The 18,278-nt window shown below is 48.0% G+C and overlaps 1 protein-coding gene across 1 annotated transcript; it reads right to left on the bottom strand.

Annotated features, from left to right (window-relative positions):
* Positions 1–1,189: 1,189 nt before the first annotated feature.
* Positions 1,190–17,152, bottom strand: LOC308391307 (casein kinase I). Its single transcript, XM_080873894.1, has 10 exons — positions 16,527–17,152; positions 9,047–9,157; positions 7,444–7,592; positions 6,955–7,183; positions 6,659–6,829; positions 6,416–6,564; positions 5,106–5,271; positions 4,260–4,399; positions 2,789–2,859; positions 1,190–2,646 (listed from the first exon to the last, which is right to left on the bottom strand). Exons 1-9 carry the CDS (start codon positions 16,600–16,602, stop codon positions 2,827–2,829), a joined length of 1,224 nt encoding a protein of 407 aa, XP_080730020.1. The 5' UTR covers positions 16,603–17,152; the 3' UTR covers positions 1,190–2,646; positions 2,789–2,826.
* Between the last annotated feature and the right edge of the window lie 1,126 nt (positions 17,153–18,278).

The following is an 18,278-nucleotide window of genomic DNA, read 5'->3' as shown; positions in this document are numbered from 1 at the left end:
ATTAGCTGCTGTCTCCAAGACATTTATTTTTACACTACATGTTGTTTAGATGAGTTTTTTTTTATATGTGTTTGGTAATATCTGACCTTTCTTCATTATGAAACAACAATCAGAGAAACGTCAACACAGATTAGTCTTAATATGAAAGCACAGCAGGGTTATTGCAGCCCCGCCCTCACATTGTGAGCAATGCTGTGACGTTTCTCAGTTACAATAATGTGACATAACTCCTGCCGTTGGTGTCACTGTGTCTGTAAACATAACTGGAAACAGGCATGTAGAGTGGCCCAGTGTTAACAATCCATTCAAAGTTTGCCTGACACCCACTGAGGTCATCAAAGTCCGTCCACCGTCTTCCACCTATCAGGGTCGTTGGGGGGCTGGAGCCTATCACAGCTGTCATACGACGAGAGGCGGGGTCCACCCTGGACAGGTCGCCAGCCCGTGGCAGGGCTAACACACAGACAACCATTCACACTGATCCCCACTAACTGCATGTCTTTGTGGGAGGAAGCCGGAGAGAACAGACTCCACACAGACCCCGGCCTGATGGGGTTAGGGTCCTGAGTTCGATACCCTAACCTGGAACTGAACTCAGGACAGTGCTAACTGTCAGGACAGTGTAACCACTGTGCTGCCCGTTATCAGAGACAAATATAAATCAATGATAAGTCTTCAAAGTCAACTTGATGATTTATTGGTGGAAACTTGACAAAAAGCTTTAGAACCTACAAACTGTCGTGCTGTTTGTCCATTTACAGAAAATACTGTAGAAAGATTTTAAACACGTCACCTCTGACCTCACTTTGACATTTCTACCTCCCTCCCAAGGATCCTTACATCAGTACTGTGAAGACAAAGTGAACAACTTACCTATAATACATGTAGTATATTATATAATAGCTCAAGCTGCCCAGTTATTCCCCCTCCTACATGTGTTTGGAGCAATACCCTGATTTTTGCTGCACTACAAACTTTGATCTTTATGTCGTTTCAGCTCCTTCTTGCGTTCGCTCCTGCCTGATGCTGTTACAGAGCTGCTCTGTGCGTGACTCTCTCAGACCAACATCAGAGCGCGCACACTGCTGCAGCTCCGTCTGTTTTCCTGGCTCATGTGTACACAGCAGAGATGTGATGAAGGAGCGTAGCAGAGCGCACAGGTTCACATCAAAAACACAACAGCAGAGCCTTTTCACAGCAGAGATGGAGCTTTATTACAGTCGACTGTAAGACGCATTCATATAAAAACCCAATGCACTACTTCTGAAAAAGAGGCACGCACTCTGGTTGGTGCAGACGGTGCTGTCACAGCACCAGGATGACAGAGTCCTTCAGCTTCTCATTTGCTGCCCTCAAGGAGGCGCAGCGACTCCTGAATCATGTTCAGACTCTTGTCCACTGGTACGTCACAAAAACCCAAACACACTTTAATATTATAAATGTTTCACAGTGCAGAAACAATACGAACTCAAAAGTAAGAATATTATATATACAGTGAAAGAACTTTTGGTGAAATATACCCAATGATGTGTTTGCCCAACACAGTGCTTCTTTGTGATAGAGCAGAGAAACCTGGGACGCTCGGGGGAAACCCAACCCCTGCAAAGGTGTCTTCTTAAGTTTAACTCACACTCAGGCTTGTATCCGGATGCCTGCGATGCATCGAAACGTGCTCTGTGCAATCTTTTATGTTACATTTAGCTTTTTATTGCCAAAGTCCATCCCTACACCAAATCAAGACAACCTTCTGCTCTCCCGGGTGCGTCTAACATTTATGCTCGGGTTCTGCCCAAACAACCGGCTCCACGCTGCAGGAGAAACAAGGACATCAGCTCATCTACACACCTGCAGCTCATTTACTAACTTGCAATAAGATAAAGATGTTAGCGTCGCCACCATAGCAGCATAGCTATGTTGCAGCTAGCCTGCTAACTTTAGCACTTTAAAAATCCTGTTTAAAAACAACAACAAAAAACTAGTGCTGAGTTTTTCACCGAAGCAAAAAGATTTACCTGCCAGCTTGAATAAACTAAAAACAGTACATGAGTGATTTTTAGCCAACGGTAAAAAAAGATGGAAAACAGCATGCAGCTGTAAATGTGATGTCATGCTGTAAGCTGGCCTCTCAGCTGCTGTCTCTGGGCTGATGCTAGCTCACATACACGAGCAGCAGGATGCCTGGTTTAGAGTTACTCGCTAACACAAACAGCTGAATCAATCAGGAGCGTGTGGGGATGGCTGTCGGCGACAACACTAACAAATGAGACGAAATGAAAACTGAACGTGTGAACAGTGCGCCCGCCCTCAGACCGAGACGCTCCTATTCAGAGTTCTCACTGACAAACCGTCCAGTGAGGAAGGCTGATGCAGCGGTCCGTGAGGTCCTCATGGTTTGGATCAGCCTGCTGCGGTGCCGGGTCAGCCCTGATAAACTAGTTCAAGTGGCCCCAAAAGTAAAGAGCCCTGAAAACCAACAGTCTGGATTCAGATCACAAAGGTAAATGGAAAAGCATCAGAGGGTCAGTCTGTGACTGGAGCTGGAGCCGTAGACGTTATGGTGGAGATCAGGGCTCGGACTGCTTGTATTGTTGGTGCTCGTTGAGGAGCTCGTAGCTGGAGACCAGAGGACGGTACCTCAGACACCACCTGACGGAGACACAGAGCAGCAGCCAGTGTCAGAACAGACCATGACGCTCCAAAACACAGCTGTCCCCACAGCCGGCGTCCGACCGAGACAGCAGGCTGAAGAGCTGCACCAAACACGGCGAGAACACTGGGAGGGACTTACCCCGCGCTGCCGCTGTCACACGAGGACATGGCGAGCGTCTACTTGGTGTGATGCTCGTAGGGAATGCTATTCTGAGGTTGAGGGAAGAGAGAGAACAGAGTCAATATGTCAGAATCCAAACACACAACTCAGCAACACGACATCATCACACAGGCATCAGATTACAGGACAACAAGTACCAGCTTACAGAAAAATTACTGCTGTGATACTGCTGCAATACTGCTGCACTACTGCTGCAATACTGCTGCACTACTACTGCAATACTGCTGTACTACTACTGCAATACTGCTGCACTACTGCTGCAATACTGCTGTACTACTACTGCAATACTACTGCACTATTACTGCAATACTGCTGCACTACTGCTGCAATACTGCTGTACTATTACTGCAATACTGCTGTACTACTGCTGCAATACTGCTGTACTACTACTGCAATACTACTGCACTACTACTGCAATACTGCTGTACTACTGCTGCAATACTGCTGCACTACTGCTGCAATACTGCTGTACTACTGCTGCAATACTGCTGCAATACTGCTGTACTACTACTGCAATACTACTGCTGCAATACTGCTGTACTACTACTGCAATACTACTGCACTACTACTGCAATACTGCTGTACTACTGCTGCAATACTGCTGTACTACTACTGCAATACTACTGCACTACTACTGCAATACTGCTGTACTACTGCTGCAATACTGCTGCAATACTGCTGCACTACTACTGCAATACTACTGCAATACTGCTGTACTACTGCTGCAATACTACTGCAATACTGCTGTACTACTACTGCAATACTGCTGTACTACTGCTGCAATACTACTGCAATACTGCTGTACTACTGCTGCAATACTACTGCAATACTGCTGTACTACTACTGCAATACTGCTGTACTACTGCTGCAATACTGCTGTACTACTGCTGCAATACTGCTGCAATACTGCTGCACTACTGCTGCACTACTGCTGCACTACTGCTGCAATACTGCTGCAATACTACTGCACTACTGCTGTACTACTGCTGCAATACTACTGCACTACTGCTGCAATACTGCTGCACTACTGCTGTACTACTGCTGCAATACTGCTGTACTACTGCTGTAATACTGCTGTAATACTGCTGCAATACTGCTGCAATACTGCTGTACTACTGCTGTAATACTGCTGTAATACTGCTGCAATACTGCTGCAATACTGCTGTACTACTGCTGTAATACTGCTGTAATACTGCTGCAATACTGCTGTAATACTGCTGCAATACTGCTGTAATACTGCTGTACTACTGCTGCACTACTGCTGTAATACTGCTGCACTACTGCTGCACTACTGCTGAAAACCCAAACAAGCCCAGCTTTGTCGTCCGTACTTGTGCGCGGGCTTTTCTGCGTGCTCAGCTCACATGAAATATTCAGTGAGTCTCGTGCTGTTGGTTCACACAGACTAGGAGCAGAGGGAGTGTTGTACCTGTGAGGTGGACATGCGGGAGGTGTCCTGTCGCCCAGTCAGATCGGAGGATGACACGTTGATCGGAGCGCCGCGGTGCAGCCTCATGCTAACCTTTCGCTCACGCTCCATCCCGGACACTTGTCGAGGAGACGTGTTAGCTGGAGACCATAAACACATCGTACTGTGAGATGAATAAGTCCATGTTTCAAAGACTGACTGCAAAGGGCTGGAGTTCATGTTAACCTGTACATGCTTGCACCGTGTCACAGTAACATCACCTGAACCGTTAAAGGAAAGACAAACGATGTGAGAGCACCATCACCTCCATCAAGGAGCCAGCCGCACAACAGCAGACAGATCATCAGCTGACACGCTGAGGCCACTGAGGCCACAGCAACACTACAGGAGCAGCTCCTCTTCGTCTACAGGACGTGCGCACTGCATATAAACACGTCTGGACACCAGATTCCTACAGAGTTGTGATCTGAATGCACCAGGATCAGCTCTATAAGTTCTCTACATTGTGTTTCTTTTATTTATTCTTTGGTGTTATTTCAGTTACAGCTGACAGCATCTGAGCTGACAGGCAGGAGAAAGGAATAAAAGGAAGGAGGGAGAAAATAGAACAAAATCTAATAAAAGGATGGAGTACAAATAGAAATGCACAACACTGCACCTGTAAGAAAAACCAACATAGAGCATCTGGAACACAGAAATATGAAAGTGCACAGATACCTGTACCAACGATCTCCTTTTCTTTAACGGAGAACACCGTCCTCTACCGAGGTTGTTTCCTACATTTTTTGCGTATTTGGGACACTTACATGTGATCTAACGATGCTAACGCAGCTGGAGTGAACTGACCTGTCTGTGAGGTGGGTGTTAGCGGGGTGGGCACTGTTCCCTCCTGGGTCCCTCGGGGGCGCCCGGGCGCAGCAGGGACTCTCGCCCCGGGGTTCCTGCTGTGCCTCAACCGGTCGTCCCGATCCCGACGCTCCCTTTCTGCTTCCTCTGCTGCACGGTTGGCTCCCTTTAGCAGGTCACAGAACAGATTATGGACCGACTGAGACTCTGCGGGTTTATTAGCCTCTGCACGCATGCTAACCCTGTACTGTAACCATCGCGCGCTCTTTGGCCCGGCACAGATTCGTTTATGCTCAGCAGGCTTCTGTACTTTTTGCACTAATGCGTGCACTCGTGCAGGAGCTCTATTCCCCTTCATGAATTCCTCTCTCTGTTACAAAGACGCCATCACAGGACCACGTACCAGCCTCCACACACACATCTTACTAATGTGACAGGCTTGCCATCCTGGTTTGTCGCCAACATGGACGACTGACAGGGTGGGACTTCCACCAGCTTTGGTCTAAAGCAAAGTAACGACCTTCACAGTCCACGCCGAGACATCTGAACCTGAGCCACAGAAAAACAGGGTCATGAAGTATCGACTAAAACTATGACATGATCCAAACTCACAGTGTGCCCTGTTACAAACTGCAGAGCTGCTCTTTAACCCCGTGTTCATGTCTATGCACAGTTTTAATATCTCTTTACATGTGAACAGTCGGCCATAATTAGAGGCGTGGCTGCTTTGAGTGACAGGTGGATGATGACTTGTTAGCCCTCACTGAGCTGGACCCGGCAGCTGTGTTGGTACTGAGCAGCTGTCAGCAGGACTCAAACAACCATTGCAGATCATTTCTAAATGTTTAACACACAATAACAAACCAGCAGCTAACAAACGAGGAGGAGACGAGCCCTGTTTGTCAGTCTGGTCCCCGTGTGTGATGCATCCTAGCAGGTCACTAAACATCTCACCGTCCTGTGTAAACAGACGCAGCAGAGAGGACCTGCTGTGTCAGGAAACACAGTTTGCTTCAGGCTGACGTCTGTTTCTTTAACGTTAACTAATAAAGATTTCATGAATTACAAATTAACTTTCATCCATTACAGAAAAAAAGACTCGTGACCATCTCACAGACAAAACATTATGTACAGCTACTTTCAGTGTTGCCCTTACAGTAAAAAGGGCCTCGAGGTCATCCTTGTTGTGTTTCAGCACTAAAGAAAAAAACTGAGTGATATTGCAGCTCCAACATCTCAGACCACAGGATGGAGTCACACCTGTTCAACCTGTTTAATGTTCTCCTGCTTCTCTGACAGCTGATACTCACAAACTTCAGCATGTTCCAGTCGAACACGTAGTCGTAGGAGAAGCCCTGTCTGTGGAACAGGTTTCTGAAGAGCTGCCGTAAGTACGAGTAATCGGGCTTGTCATCGAAGCGCAGGGAGCGACAGAAGTTCAGATAGGTGGCGAACTCAGCTGTGACAGAGTGGAAACAAACATGTTTGAGCCGACGTGCAGCTGGGATCACGCGGCTTCAAATAAAGGAAAGCTCTGAAGACGGCAAACTCACAGGGGTAGCCTTTGCACAGCACCTCGATTGGCGTGGACATTTTCTTCTCACTGATGCGTTCGTACTTCTGCCTCTTGGTAGCGGCCTTCAGCCCCTGCCAAGGCAGCGAGCCCAGATTGAAATACATGAGGACGTATCCCAACGACTCAAGGTCATCGCGCCTCGACTGCTCTGTGGAGACAACGAGCGGAAATAAAGATGATGAAGAGGAAACGGGTTTCACTACAGCAGCAGAGTATCTCAGGTGGGATAAAGAGGAGCAGGAGTGCGTGGCGGATGACAAACAGGCTTGTTACCGATCCCAAGATGAGTGTTGATTGAGGCGTAGCGAGCGGTGCCAGTCAGGTTCTTGTTCTCGCGGTACGGGATGTGCTGGTGCGTGCGAGCATCTCGGTACTTTTTAGCCAGACCAAAGTCAATAATGTACACCAAGTTGCCCTTTTTGCCGAGTCCCATCAGGAAGTTATCCGGCTTCACGTCTCTGTGAATGAAGTTCTTGGAGTGAATGTACTCGATGCGACTGATCTGCAGTGGACCACAAACAAAGACAGACAGATTAGGTCCAGTGCAGCTCGTATCTGCGCCCGGCTTCATTCATGCATTCACGTGTGTGCACGTTCGTGTGTGTGTGTGTGAGCAGCAGGTGTGTGTGCACGTTCATGTGTGTGTGCACGTTCATGTGTGTGTGTGCACTTTCGTGTGTGTGTGTGTGAGCAGCAGGTGTGTGTGCACGTTCATGTGTGTGTGTGCACGTTTGTGTGCACGTTCGTGTGAGAGCAGCTCACCATCTGGTCAGCGAGCAGCAGGACCGTCTTCAGGCTGAACTTGCGGGAACAAAAGTTGAAGAGATCCTCCAGGCTGGGTCCCAGCAGCTCCATCACCATCACATTGTAGTCGCCTTCAGCTCCACACCACTTTATTGTTGGGATGCCCACTGCAACCACACAGAAACAAATGCGTCTGCAGTCACTGTCTGATGGGTTTCTCCTGCTGGCAGCGTCTCCACTATCACCGCCTCCTGCGCTGCTCAGAATAAGCACACAGTGATGAAGGGCGTGTCCTCGGGGGTAACAAAGTGCTCCTGCTCTGATACTGAAACCTTCACTCACACTCAGCAGGGCTCCTGAGGCCCACACCCACGTAACAAAGTGTGATTCTGTCCTACTTCACTCCCTCCTTTAAATGTGGCGCTGACAAAATGAAAACTGGCGTCCTACTTGTGTATTGGTTTGGGCAGTCATTTCCACGCTCTAAAGGAAACTCTGCAGCATCTCTGCAATGTGTAAAGCCCACATGTGCCTGCAGGCAATCCTGACACTGGCTGAGCTGTGCTGGGGTCTCCTCTCAGACCTGGATCAAGGATGTTACGTCACAGGCTTACATCACATCCCACAGGGTGTGATTTAGACTCAGGAACATGAGGGCCAATGAGTGCTGTTGGTGCATCCATCACCTACACCAGCCACATGAAGGTCTGTCCTGTCCTTCTGTGGACCTGTCTCACAGTCCTGAGACTGCAGTGGGAGACCTGGAAGAGCTGGACTACCTGGTGCTGTCCGGTGCTCCCAGCACTGACACGGACATGAAGGAAGAGCTCAGCAGTGTGGAGCGCCGCAGATTCACAGTGTCTGACTTTCTCAGTGATAATCCTGAACTGAAACGAACTTTGTGTTAAACTCTGATCATCACTGCTGTGAGCCGTGCACCGAGCTGAGGCTGCTACATCCAACCCACGGGACAGTCGAGGCGTGGACACAGAAGCCTTCTGTGCTAAACCGCAGCACAGCGGTGGTCCACGGCTCACTGAGGTCATTCAACATGACCTTGTGTTTGTTTGGTGACTAATGGGATCACTGCAACGACAGGCAAGTGTCCATCACATTACACGTGGAGGAATAAAGAGAGCAGAGAGTAGGAGCAGGAAACGAGTCCTGCAGCTAACGAGTCCTGCAGCTAACGAGTCCTGCAGCTAACGGGCGATCGTGGCTCAAGAGTTGGGAGTTCGCCTTGTAATCGGAAGGTTGCCGGTTCGAGCCCCGGCTTGGAAAGTCTCGGTCGTTGTGTCCTTGGGCAAGACACTTCACCCGTTGCCTACTGGTGGTGGTCAGAGGGCCCGGTGGCGCCAGTGTCCGGCAGCCTCGCCTCTGTCAGTGCGCCCCAGGGTGGCTGTGGCTACAATGTAGCTGCCATCACCAGTGTGTGAATGTGTGTGTGAATGGGTGGATGACTGGATATGTAAAGCGCTTTGGGGTCCTTAGGGACTAGTAAAGCGCTATATAAATACAGGCCATTTACCATTTACCATCTAACGAGTCCTGCAGCTAACGAGTCCTGCAGCTAACCGTGACAGACTGCATGAGAACGAAGACACAGACAGACTGTGGTCACCTCCTCCTTGCATCATCTTGTAGATCTTGCTCTCGATGTGGAGCTGCGGATGTTTCGTCTTCACACATTCTAACTTGATCGCAACTTCTTCTCCCACTGAGATGTCTGTGCCTGGAAAAAGACCAACAGGGATACACATTAATACACACAGTGACACACACACAGATATAATGGAAGCCACAACATCAACAACAGCAATATTCATGGAGATGTTCCTGATGATGAGTCCTGTGGTCTCCAACATGTTCCTGTTTCCAGCAGCACACAGAAGGACAACAACACCTACACACTGCTGTGTAAACGTCAGTGTGTCTCCTTCATGAGGCGGCCTACATGGATGAAGTGGAGAATCTGGCATCGTGGTGCCAGGACAACCACCTCCAGCTGAACGTCAGCAAGACCAAGGAGCTGGTGGTGGACTTCAGAAGGAGTCAGCACAGAGACTACAAGCCCATTATCATCAATGGAGCTCCAGTGGAGAGGGTGCAGTCCTTCAAGTATCTTGGTGTCCACATCTCCTCAGACCTGACATGGGCTGCCCACATTCAGGTCCAGACCAAAAAGGCTAGGCAGCGCCTGTATCACCTACGACAACTGAGGAAGTTCAGGGTCTCTCCAAAGATCCTCAGGATTTTCTATACAGGCGCTGTGGAGAGCATCCTCACACAGAACATGACATCGTGGTTTGGGAACAGCTGTGTGAAGGACCAAAAAGCTCTCCAGAGAGTGATCCGTACAGCAGAACGCTGCTGCAGGATTGCTCTCCCCCCGCTTCAGGACACCTACACCAGGAGATGCCGGACTAGAGCAGCGCAGATACTGAAGGACCCGTCCCATCCTGGCAACAAACTGTTCCAACTTCTGCAATCTGGTAGAAGGTTCCGCATCTTCCGGGCAAGGACAGAGAGACTCAAGAGGAGCTTCTATCCCCAAGCCATCCGTGCCCTAAACACACACACCCGCCCTCTCACATCATCTATAATTGACTGAGACAGGACTCTTCCAGACACTAAACCAAGGCACAATGTACATTTCAATTCCTTTAATTTTAAATATGTTTATATTGTCTATCCTGTAAAATAGTCAGATGTCTATTCATATTAATGTACAGAATTCACCTGCTTGCTGCTGCTACTGCACATTCACCCAGTGTATATACTATATGTAGATATATATAATGTTCTTCCTCTACACCCCCCCCCAATTTTTGCACATGTCGAGGAGCGTGTCAGGCTACATTTCACTGTGTGTTATACTTGTTTAACTATGCATGTGACAAATAATAAAGAACCTTGAACCTTGAACCTTCAAAATAAACTAAATACAAACAAATTTCATAAATCGTGACTTAGCTGGACTCACAACACAGCAGAGAAACAGGAAACCACAACAAATCCTCAAGAAGCTGCATCTTTGTCAGCTACAGCACAAACAGGAACCCAGGTGAGGCCGAGCTCCAGGACATGGAGGAGGAGCAGGCAGACCAGGGTCAGGCAGCAGACAGGTGCTCGAAGAGGGAGGTGGATGCTGTGAGTGGAGCACAAACAGGGAGCAGCATGTTCTGCAATATTCACGCCACCCTTCCAAGTGCTTTTGTGACACAGCACATGTGCAGACTCTGCTCCTGCTGCAGCACCTTACCTGCTTCTTTAAAGGAAAACTCCGGACCTGCCAGCCTCAGGCCCTCGGTGCACCAGCCAAACAGGATTTTTATTATTAAACTTACTATCATCAGTTTGCTAAACACAGTCAACACTAGTCACAGTGTCGGTGTAGTGGTCCTCGTACAGTATTTGGGTGGTGCAGTGGTTCACACTGCCGTTTACCTGGAAGACATTTGTGGGTTCAAACCTGCACATTCAGCACGCCCAGACGTGCAGCGCCGACATCGGCACCGTTAAAACATGTCAGCGGCGCACAAACAGAGCTATCGTCTGCCTGTGAATGTGACTTCAAGGCTGACACTAACAACTCCCATGTTATTTAACCCTTTAAGACCGACCATAGAACCAAGTCCGCCAGAGCGCATCTTATATTTGTACATGCTGTAGTGCCAATTTTGGGAGTATTTCAAGTTGCTATACAGCAATACAACTGTTATAGCCCAAATTTTAATAATATGTATGCATTAAGTCCATAGTGCTACATTAATTGCAAAAAAGTGCAATAAACTACAAAAAAATTGAAAGTCATTTTTGGTTTTAACATATATTTCTACTTGGAGAAATTTAAGAGGTTTATCCCTCAAAACTTTAAATACAAAAAAGTTGCAAAAAATAGTTTACAACAACAGGAAACTTATTTTGAGTGTCTTCATAGTTTTATTTTTGAGATACAGCAATTTTTATATACTGCAGAAAAAAAAAAGAAAAACAATCCTATGATGCAAATTTGCAAAGAAAACAGCAGGTGCATCAAAATAAACAATTTCCAGCTGTGCAATTCAAGTTCTAAGCTTCCCAGCAACTATTCAGAAAAGCATCAAGTCAAACATGACTTATGAAAACACCAGTATAGGTTTATAAGGCCTATAAGTAAAAAACAACAAAAAACAACCCACATTTTCCGCGAAAACGACGTCACTTCCGGTTTCGGGCAGGTAATGGCGGACATGCGATAGTTCGCGCTGACGTCTTTTTCAGTGTAGGAAGTGTTACGAACAGCTGATGGATCAGCAAAGCGTATTTCTGGAATATTATGTCTTCGTTGCTGCAAGCGCTTTTTATAGAATTTTTGCAAAACTATATGTGGAAGGAAACCGTGACCTAGGACAAGCTGATGGCATCAGATGTAAGTACAACTCCTCCGGTTTCATATGCAAAAAAAGAAAAATATTGCGCTAGCTTACGTGGTTGCAGTGCTACAGGGATTTAAAAATAGTTACGCAAAGCGGAGCGTGCTGCTCTGACTGGCTTTAAAGGGTTAACTGAGACAAAAAACCGATGCTGTACTCATGCAATGATTACTGTGTAACTACATTTCCCAGTAACGTCAATCCTTCTCATAGCTGTGCTGTGGAAGCTGCCATATTACCTCGCCATCTTGAGTACAGAGGCAAGGATGGACATGCTGTGTCACCGAATCGTGTTTTACGTATGTGGTGAGAACCCAGCAGAACAGTCTGAATACATGCTCATGCATGTGTGAGCGTCCACCGATGTTAGCACTGACAGCTAACAGCTGCAAACACAGCAGTAACACTAACACTGCTGCCATCTAGTGGTGAGATTTCACACCCTGTAACTTCAATAAGTGCCAGCAGCATCACAGCCGTGGAAAAAACAAAGAGACACATTTACACACAGTATTTTCATTAACACACGAACAGATCAGGATGGTACATAATGTTTGGTGTTCCACACGTTCCACATTATCTCCTGTGGATAAATCCTGAGCTCCACCGGAGCCTCAGACTTTTCTAACAGGTGAGTTCAGTCTTACAGAAAACCAGACTGGCTCATCTTCAGCCGACTCTCTCGACTATGGAGAGAAACACGTGGAAACCTGCGTCCACACGTTATCATTTTCACTGGGACAACAACTGCTCCCCCATCAGGTGTGTTCATATGACCCCACTATGAGCTCCAACCACTCATTTTAAAGTGACGACTGAATTTCAAGGAATTAAGATAAGTGTGAATATTATCTTTAGCTCTGGCACAATGACACCTCTTAATGTCAGTAGCTAGCTGAGACACAAATCCAGCCACAGGGGTCACCAGCAGCAGTAACAGGCCAACCCCTGCAGGCCCCCCGAGGACGGACAAAACCAGGCGCCTTCTGAACAGGGTCAGGGTGACCTTTGTTTGAAGCACACTCTCCGTCCTCACACTAGCACAGAGGGTTTAGACTTTTACATAATGCAATCCAGTCAAAAAGGTTACATTTAAAATATTTACTGTGGTAACTGATGTAAGGATGTCTCGTATGTACCTCACAGTGAGTGATACACACGATTAGCAAAACACAGCATGCTGGACGAGACAAAGTCACACTTCTAGCTCAGCACGCAAGTGAAGACTAAGCTTCTATCATATCAGGTAGCATCTAATGCTGGAAGCTCCTGGGCCTCGACCACCACGTCAGCATTTGTGAGCTTGCTGTGATGCAGACATCAGTAACTTTGTGGCTGAAACGGTACTGCTTGCTGACCCATACATGAGTGCTGTCTGTTTCATTGTAGGTGGTAACTTCTGTCTGAACCCCGCCTCCCTAAAATAAATTCAAGATGGCAGCAGCCCAGATGTTAAAATTCAAGCCACAACCATCTTTTTATACAGTCTTTGTTCATATTAGTGGCTGACTGGCATATTAGATATTAGATATAGTCAGTGTGTCCTGGCTCACACTGGTGCCACTCCCTGAACCATTGATGTTATGGACTGGGGTCACAGTGGGCGACCCTTTGAACAGCATAGACTGAAGAAATTCCCACACGGAGTGGACAGTGTGGCTGTACGGTTACATACATGTGTAACACAAAGGCTAACAGATATGTTCCGGATTAAGACCTGTGCAGTAGATGGGCTTAACGTCTACCAACAACTGCTCACACTGTCAAACCAGCTCACCGGACAATTATATCCACGCTCTTTGGTTCTGTCCACCAGTTCAGAAGTTTTGGCGCGAGATATGTGAAGACTTATCAAAGTGTCTGAAATGTAACATTCCAACTTCCTCTTTAGTGTGTTTGTTGGGCAGCTTAGATAATGTCACTACAGATAAGAATATCGCCCATATGATCTTCACTGCCCTATGCATAGCCAAGAAAACAGTCCTCATGAACTGGAAAAATAAAAATAATCTTAATTCTAACCAATATAAAAATTATCTATTAGATTACATTAGTCTTGATACAGCCTCTGCCACCACATCAGATCAATTGCTCTGGGCTCCTTTGATCAGCTCCATCACCTAGTGGGGGTGGGGGGGCCACAGCCCTGGCGCAAGGTGCTGCCGGTGCATCGAGCCACCTGGGGGGCTCTTCAACTGGTGGGGGAGATTGTCACATCTTGCAGGAGGTCTCCTCTCTCCAGGAACTCACTCTGCAGGTGGGGAGAGATATATGGGAAGTGGAGGAAGATCTCAGCCTGGGTGTCTATTGTCTTGTGTAATCTGGAAGATGAGTGGATGACGGGGTGGGCGCAGTTTTCTCTGTGGTGGGGCCAGGTGAGCTGTCCCGGGCTCTGTGGGGCCAGGCGGCGCTGCTGAACTAGGCCCCGGTCCCAATGGGCCTGGGCCCCCTTTCCCTGGTGGGTTGCAGAGTATGGGGGTGCCTACTGCGGTCAGCGGGGGAGCTGGCTCCAGGGAGGGGCCATTTGCCCCTCCCTTCCTTCCCTCCCCATCTCCAGCTGCCTCCCTCTTCCCGCTCCACCACAATCACCCACACATGCAGGGCCTTGGGGTAAAGGTGTGTCACCAGGGTGCAGGGGAGACTACCCCCCCCCCGTCCCCTTCTGGCTGCCTGTGCCTCAATTTTATCCCACAACTTAGACATTCACATTACTCACACTCTCATTACACATACATATAGGATCTTGGGGGTGGGCACGCTACATGGACTCCAAAAGACCATCAGGGTGTACACCCCACCCCTGGCATCGTTGCCCACCTCTCAATGTTAAATACACGTAGACATTGAGGGCTAGCAGGAGGGACCATGCGCTTACCTGCTGCTCTCTGGCAGGTAGCTCCATGCCCTCCTGGGTTTTAAATGCACCTTAGAACACACATGCATCAACACTACATATGAGCGGGTGGAGGGAGGTTTGGAGTCTTCTCTCACCCCCATTCTCTGCGACCTGCTGGAGCGGGGGGGCTAGGAGGAGGAGTTGGCCGTCCGACTGCGGTCTGGAGTGTGGGGCCTCCCTGCTGCTGCGGAGTCGGGGCGGTCTGCTTCTCCCCACCGCAGGGAAAAGGGTAACACCACCTGGGTCTGGGTGCAGTTCCCCCTCCAGGGGCAAGGGTACCTAGACCCGGTTTGTAGAGTACGCTTGGGGAGTGTGATCGTGTGTACAGCGTCTCTTTATGTCTGTCTCCACGTTGGTTGAGTGTGGAGTGAGTGCATATGAGAGCATGAGGGTGGGAATGGATGTTTGTATCTGTGTGTGCCTGTATGTCTGTGTCTATATGTCAGGTTGGGTGTCAGACGCCACCTCTCTGGGGACATCTCAGGCCCTCCAAGGTTTGGAGGCCTATCTCCACCCACCACCACTTCCCCTGCCAGTGGCGGACTCCCTCAGACATCGGTGCGTTGGTGGTTCTTTGTGTCCGGGGGTGGGCGCCTGGGTACACACCGGCTCACTCCTTGGCGGCTGCTTATCGGGGCCTGGAGCCTGGGGCTCACTCGGGCTCCTTCGGGGGTGGGGCGCCCTCGGCCTCCCGGCCTGGGGCTCGGTCACTCAGGCACGGCTGGCTGCCGGCGGAGCTCACGGGCGCGTCACTGCAACTCCCCCTGGCTTCTGCTCCGCGGCTGCTGAGTGAGCCCTCATCTGGGACTCTCCTCAGCTCTTTCTGGGACAGTGGCGCGGCTGCCCCTCTGTTGGTCTTCCTTGGTCTCTTGATCTCCTCCATACCTGCTTCATGCCCTGGAGGACGGGGCTGTGCCCCCCCCCCCCTCTATCAGATCATTACATGAAGGAACCTTTTAAAAACAAGCGCGTTCATGCTCACAGGTGTACACAAGGGTGATCACACACACAAACTACACCCTTTTTGGCTCCTACCTTAAAGCACACTGTGCGCTGTCGATCTTACGTGCTGCACAATAATGTTTAATATTTAGTATTTACTGTCATATTCCCATAGATCATCATGATGTTGTTTATTATGTTGCTCTTTCTTTGCTTTTTTTCTCTTTTTTCTTTCTCAGCAGGTGATCCAGGTGATTGATAGATGTGTTTTTTGTCTGTTTGTTTTGTTGGTTTTTGCCCTTTATCTCCGTCCCTCTTCCCCGCTCTTTTTCTTTCCCCCAGTCAAGTCTGTCCCGTGTGTAGCAAGTGAAAATAAAATAAACAATAAAAGGTGAATCAAATAGACCATTAAGGCAAGGCTGGGATGGTCCATTTGGTAAAGTAAATCCGTTGGGCATCTTTGTTTGCCTTTAGACAAGAATTCTGATGCAAAAGAACCAAACGGGACAGGCAAAGAAAGAAAAGAAAAGGACCTGCGCAGTACACACAGTAACAGTACACACTCTTCCTCGTTTTGTTCCTTGTTGTTTCCGTACTTTCAGGCTATTGTATCATCCCCCCCCCCCCCCGTGTAACCCACCTTGTGTTTCTGGCGTTACACTAACTGCACTGTCGTGGGTGAGGGCTGCAGGGTGGATGACCTGCCTCGGGTTAAACACCACACACACGGGATAACAAACAGTAAATATCACGTAGACCCGGAAGTCCTGCAGCGGTGACCAAATCTTCACTTTCTGAAGCGCAGCAGTGTTTTGAACGGCACGTTTCAGGTGACAGCTTCCACTCACCTAAGTAGATGTCCCCGAAGGACCCACTCCCGATCTTCCTGCCCAGCCGGTAGCGGTTGCCCACTCTGAGCTCCATGTCCGCGGTGCTCTTTGACACAGTCTCCTTATCTTAGTTATGAAGCACTTCTCCTGCAGTATGAAGGAATATTAGAGCTTTGAGTCCGTCGGTGTACACAGCCCGGTCCCTTTCGATCTCTTCCTGTAACAGCGCAGGTTTCACCATCCCCTTTTTCTCTTTCTGACCACCGAAAGTCTGTAATATCGGTATGGTCCGGTACCGTGAAACGCGTAGTCTATGCTCTCCGTAGTTTGGGGGCCACTGTGATCCCAAACTTAACGATGGACTCCGATTACTCTGATCCAACTCCAGACAGCTGAACGGGTACGCAGCGTCTCCCAGTCTGTGAAAGCTGTCACTCGCTGCTGACGTCACTTCCCCTAGCAACTACAGGCAGATGTGGAAAAAACATGTCAAAGTGAACTCTCGACACTTACATGTCCTCATACAGACACGGGAAACCTAAACACACTTTGGAGTACAATAAAGCGCTGGCTCGGTGACTATACGGAAGCAGAGCGCGTGAAGCCGCTCGCTCTAATCACAGTTCATGTTGCTTCTTTGGGTCGAACAGAGTCCAGCGTTACTGTGGTGAATGTTTTCGGACCATGCCCACAAGTCTGTTGCTATTTTCTGATTGGCTCAATGTGGACCGACCACAGGTTTTTTTTTTCATTGGCTGTTAGGAAGCTTCTCACGTGGCAGGAGTGTGTTTTTAAAGTTAGGTAACCCGCCCTCACGTGTACGCCAATGCGCTGTCTGCATGCTGCATTCAAGTCCTGTCAGAATGTGTGTTTTTATGGCTTCATCCCGCCTCACAGTTCACAGGATGAGCTTTAAATATAAAATACATTTTGGGTGAAAATACTCCCTCCACGTGAAGGGTCCATGTAAAAGAAGAAAACAAACAAACAAATGATTGTTGACCACACAAGAAATGCAAAAATTAGCCAAGAAATGCATCAAAGTTATGGCTGAGTTATAACACCATGGCAACGTAATAATAATCATATAATGACAAATTATATATATTTTTAAAATGTATTTTCCATGGCTGACAGCTATAAAATAGATCTTACAGTCAGTGCAGATTTGAGGGAGAATGTCTGCTGCTCTGTGACTTGCTTAGCGAGCCAACATCCCGTGGATGCTCCGAGGAATCACCCAGGAACAAAATGCTAACTTTGTTTTTACTCTCTTTCAAACTGTGACAATAACTCACTCAAGGACAGAATGTACAGGTGATCATAGGGCCAAACAAATACAGTTTATTGGCATACTTTTGTTTCTGTTTAAAAAGTCTTTTAACTTTATAATATTTAGTAAGGTAAAGTAATGCATTTTAATTACACAAAGGTGACAAATACTCTCTCATAACCAAAACACTGCTACTGGCTGTGTGGGACATTTAGATATAGATCCTGGTGTAAAATCAGGATCTTTCATGTTGTTCTCAGTGTATTGTTGCAGGGCTCACACAGGCAGCTTTACAGGGCTGAACACCTCAGCTCAGTGGGTGTGTAGGACATTGGACTAACGATCTTTAATCACATAGTTTTATACACCACTATTGAATGTAATTATGATCAATTCTTAAACTCTGGCTCCCACAGGGTGTCTTTTGTCTCTTTCCTTCACCCAAAGATGCACATGATCAGTAGTGAGTCAAAGAGCTTAAGCGAGGACTCCCAGTA

The sequence above is a fragment of the Rhamphochromis sp. 'chilingali' genome (assembly GCF_963969265.1).
Source record: "Rhamphochromis sp. 'chilingali' genome assembly, chromosome: 22".
Lineage (NCBI taxonomy): Eukaryota > Metazoa > Chordata > Actinopteri > Cichliformes > Cichlidae > Rhamphochromis > Rhamphochromis sp. 'chilingali'.
Note: the sequence above shows the minus strand (reverse complement) of the source record. Positions and strands in the feature narration are given on the sequence as shown.

Excerpts from the sequence above, each read along its gene's own strand:
- LOC308391307 (XM_080873894.1), bottom strand. The coding sequence starts at position 16,602 with ATGGAGCTCAGAGTGGGCAACCGCTACCGGCTGGGCAGGAAGATCGGG. Across the intron at positions 7,184-7,443 it reads TGCTGCTCGCTGACCAGATG|ATCAGTCGCATCGAGTACAT; the intron begins GTGAGCTGCTCT and ends GGTCCACTGCAG. Across the intron at positions 4,400-5,105 it reads AACACCCACCTCACAGACAG|CTAACACGTCTCCTCGACAA; the intron begins GTCAGTTCACTC and ends TATGGTCTCCAG.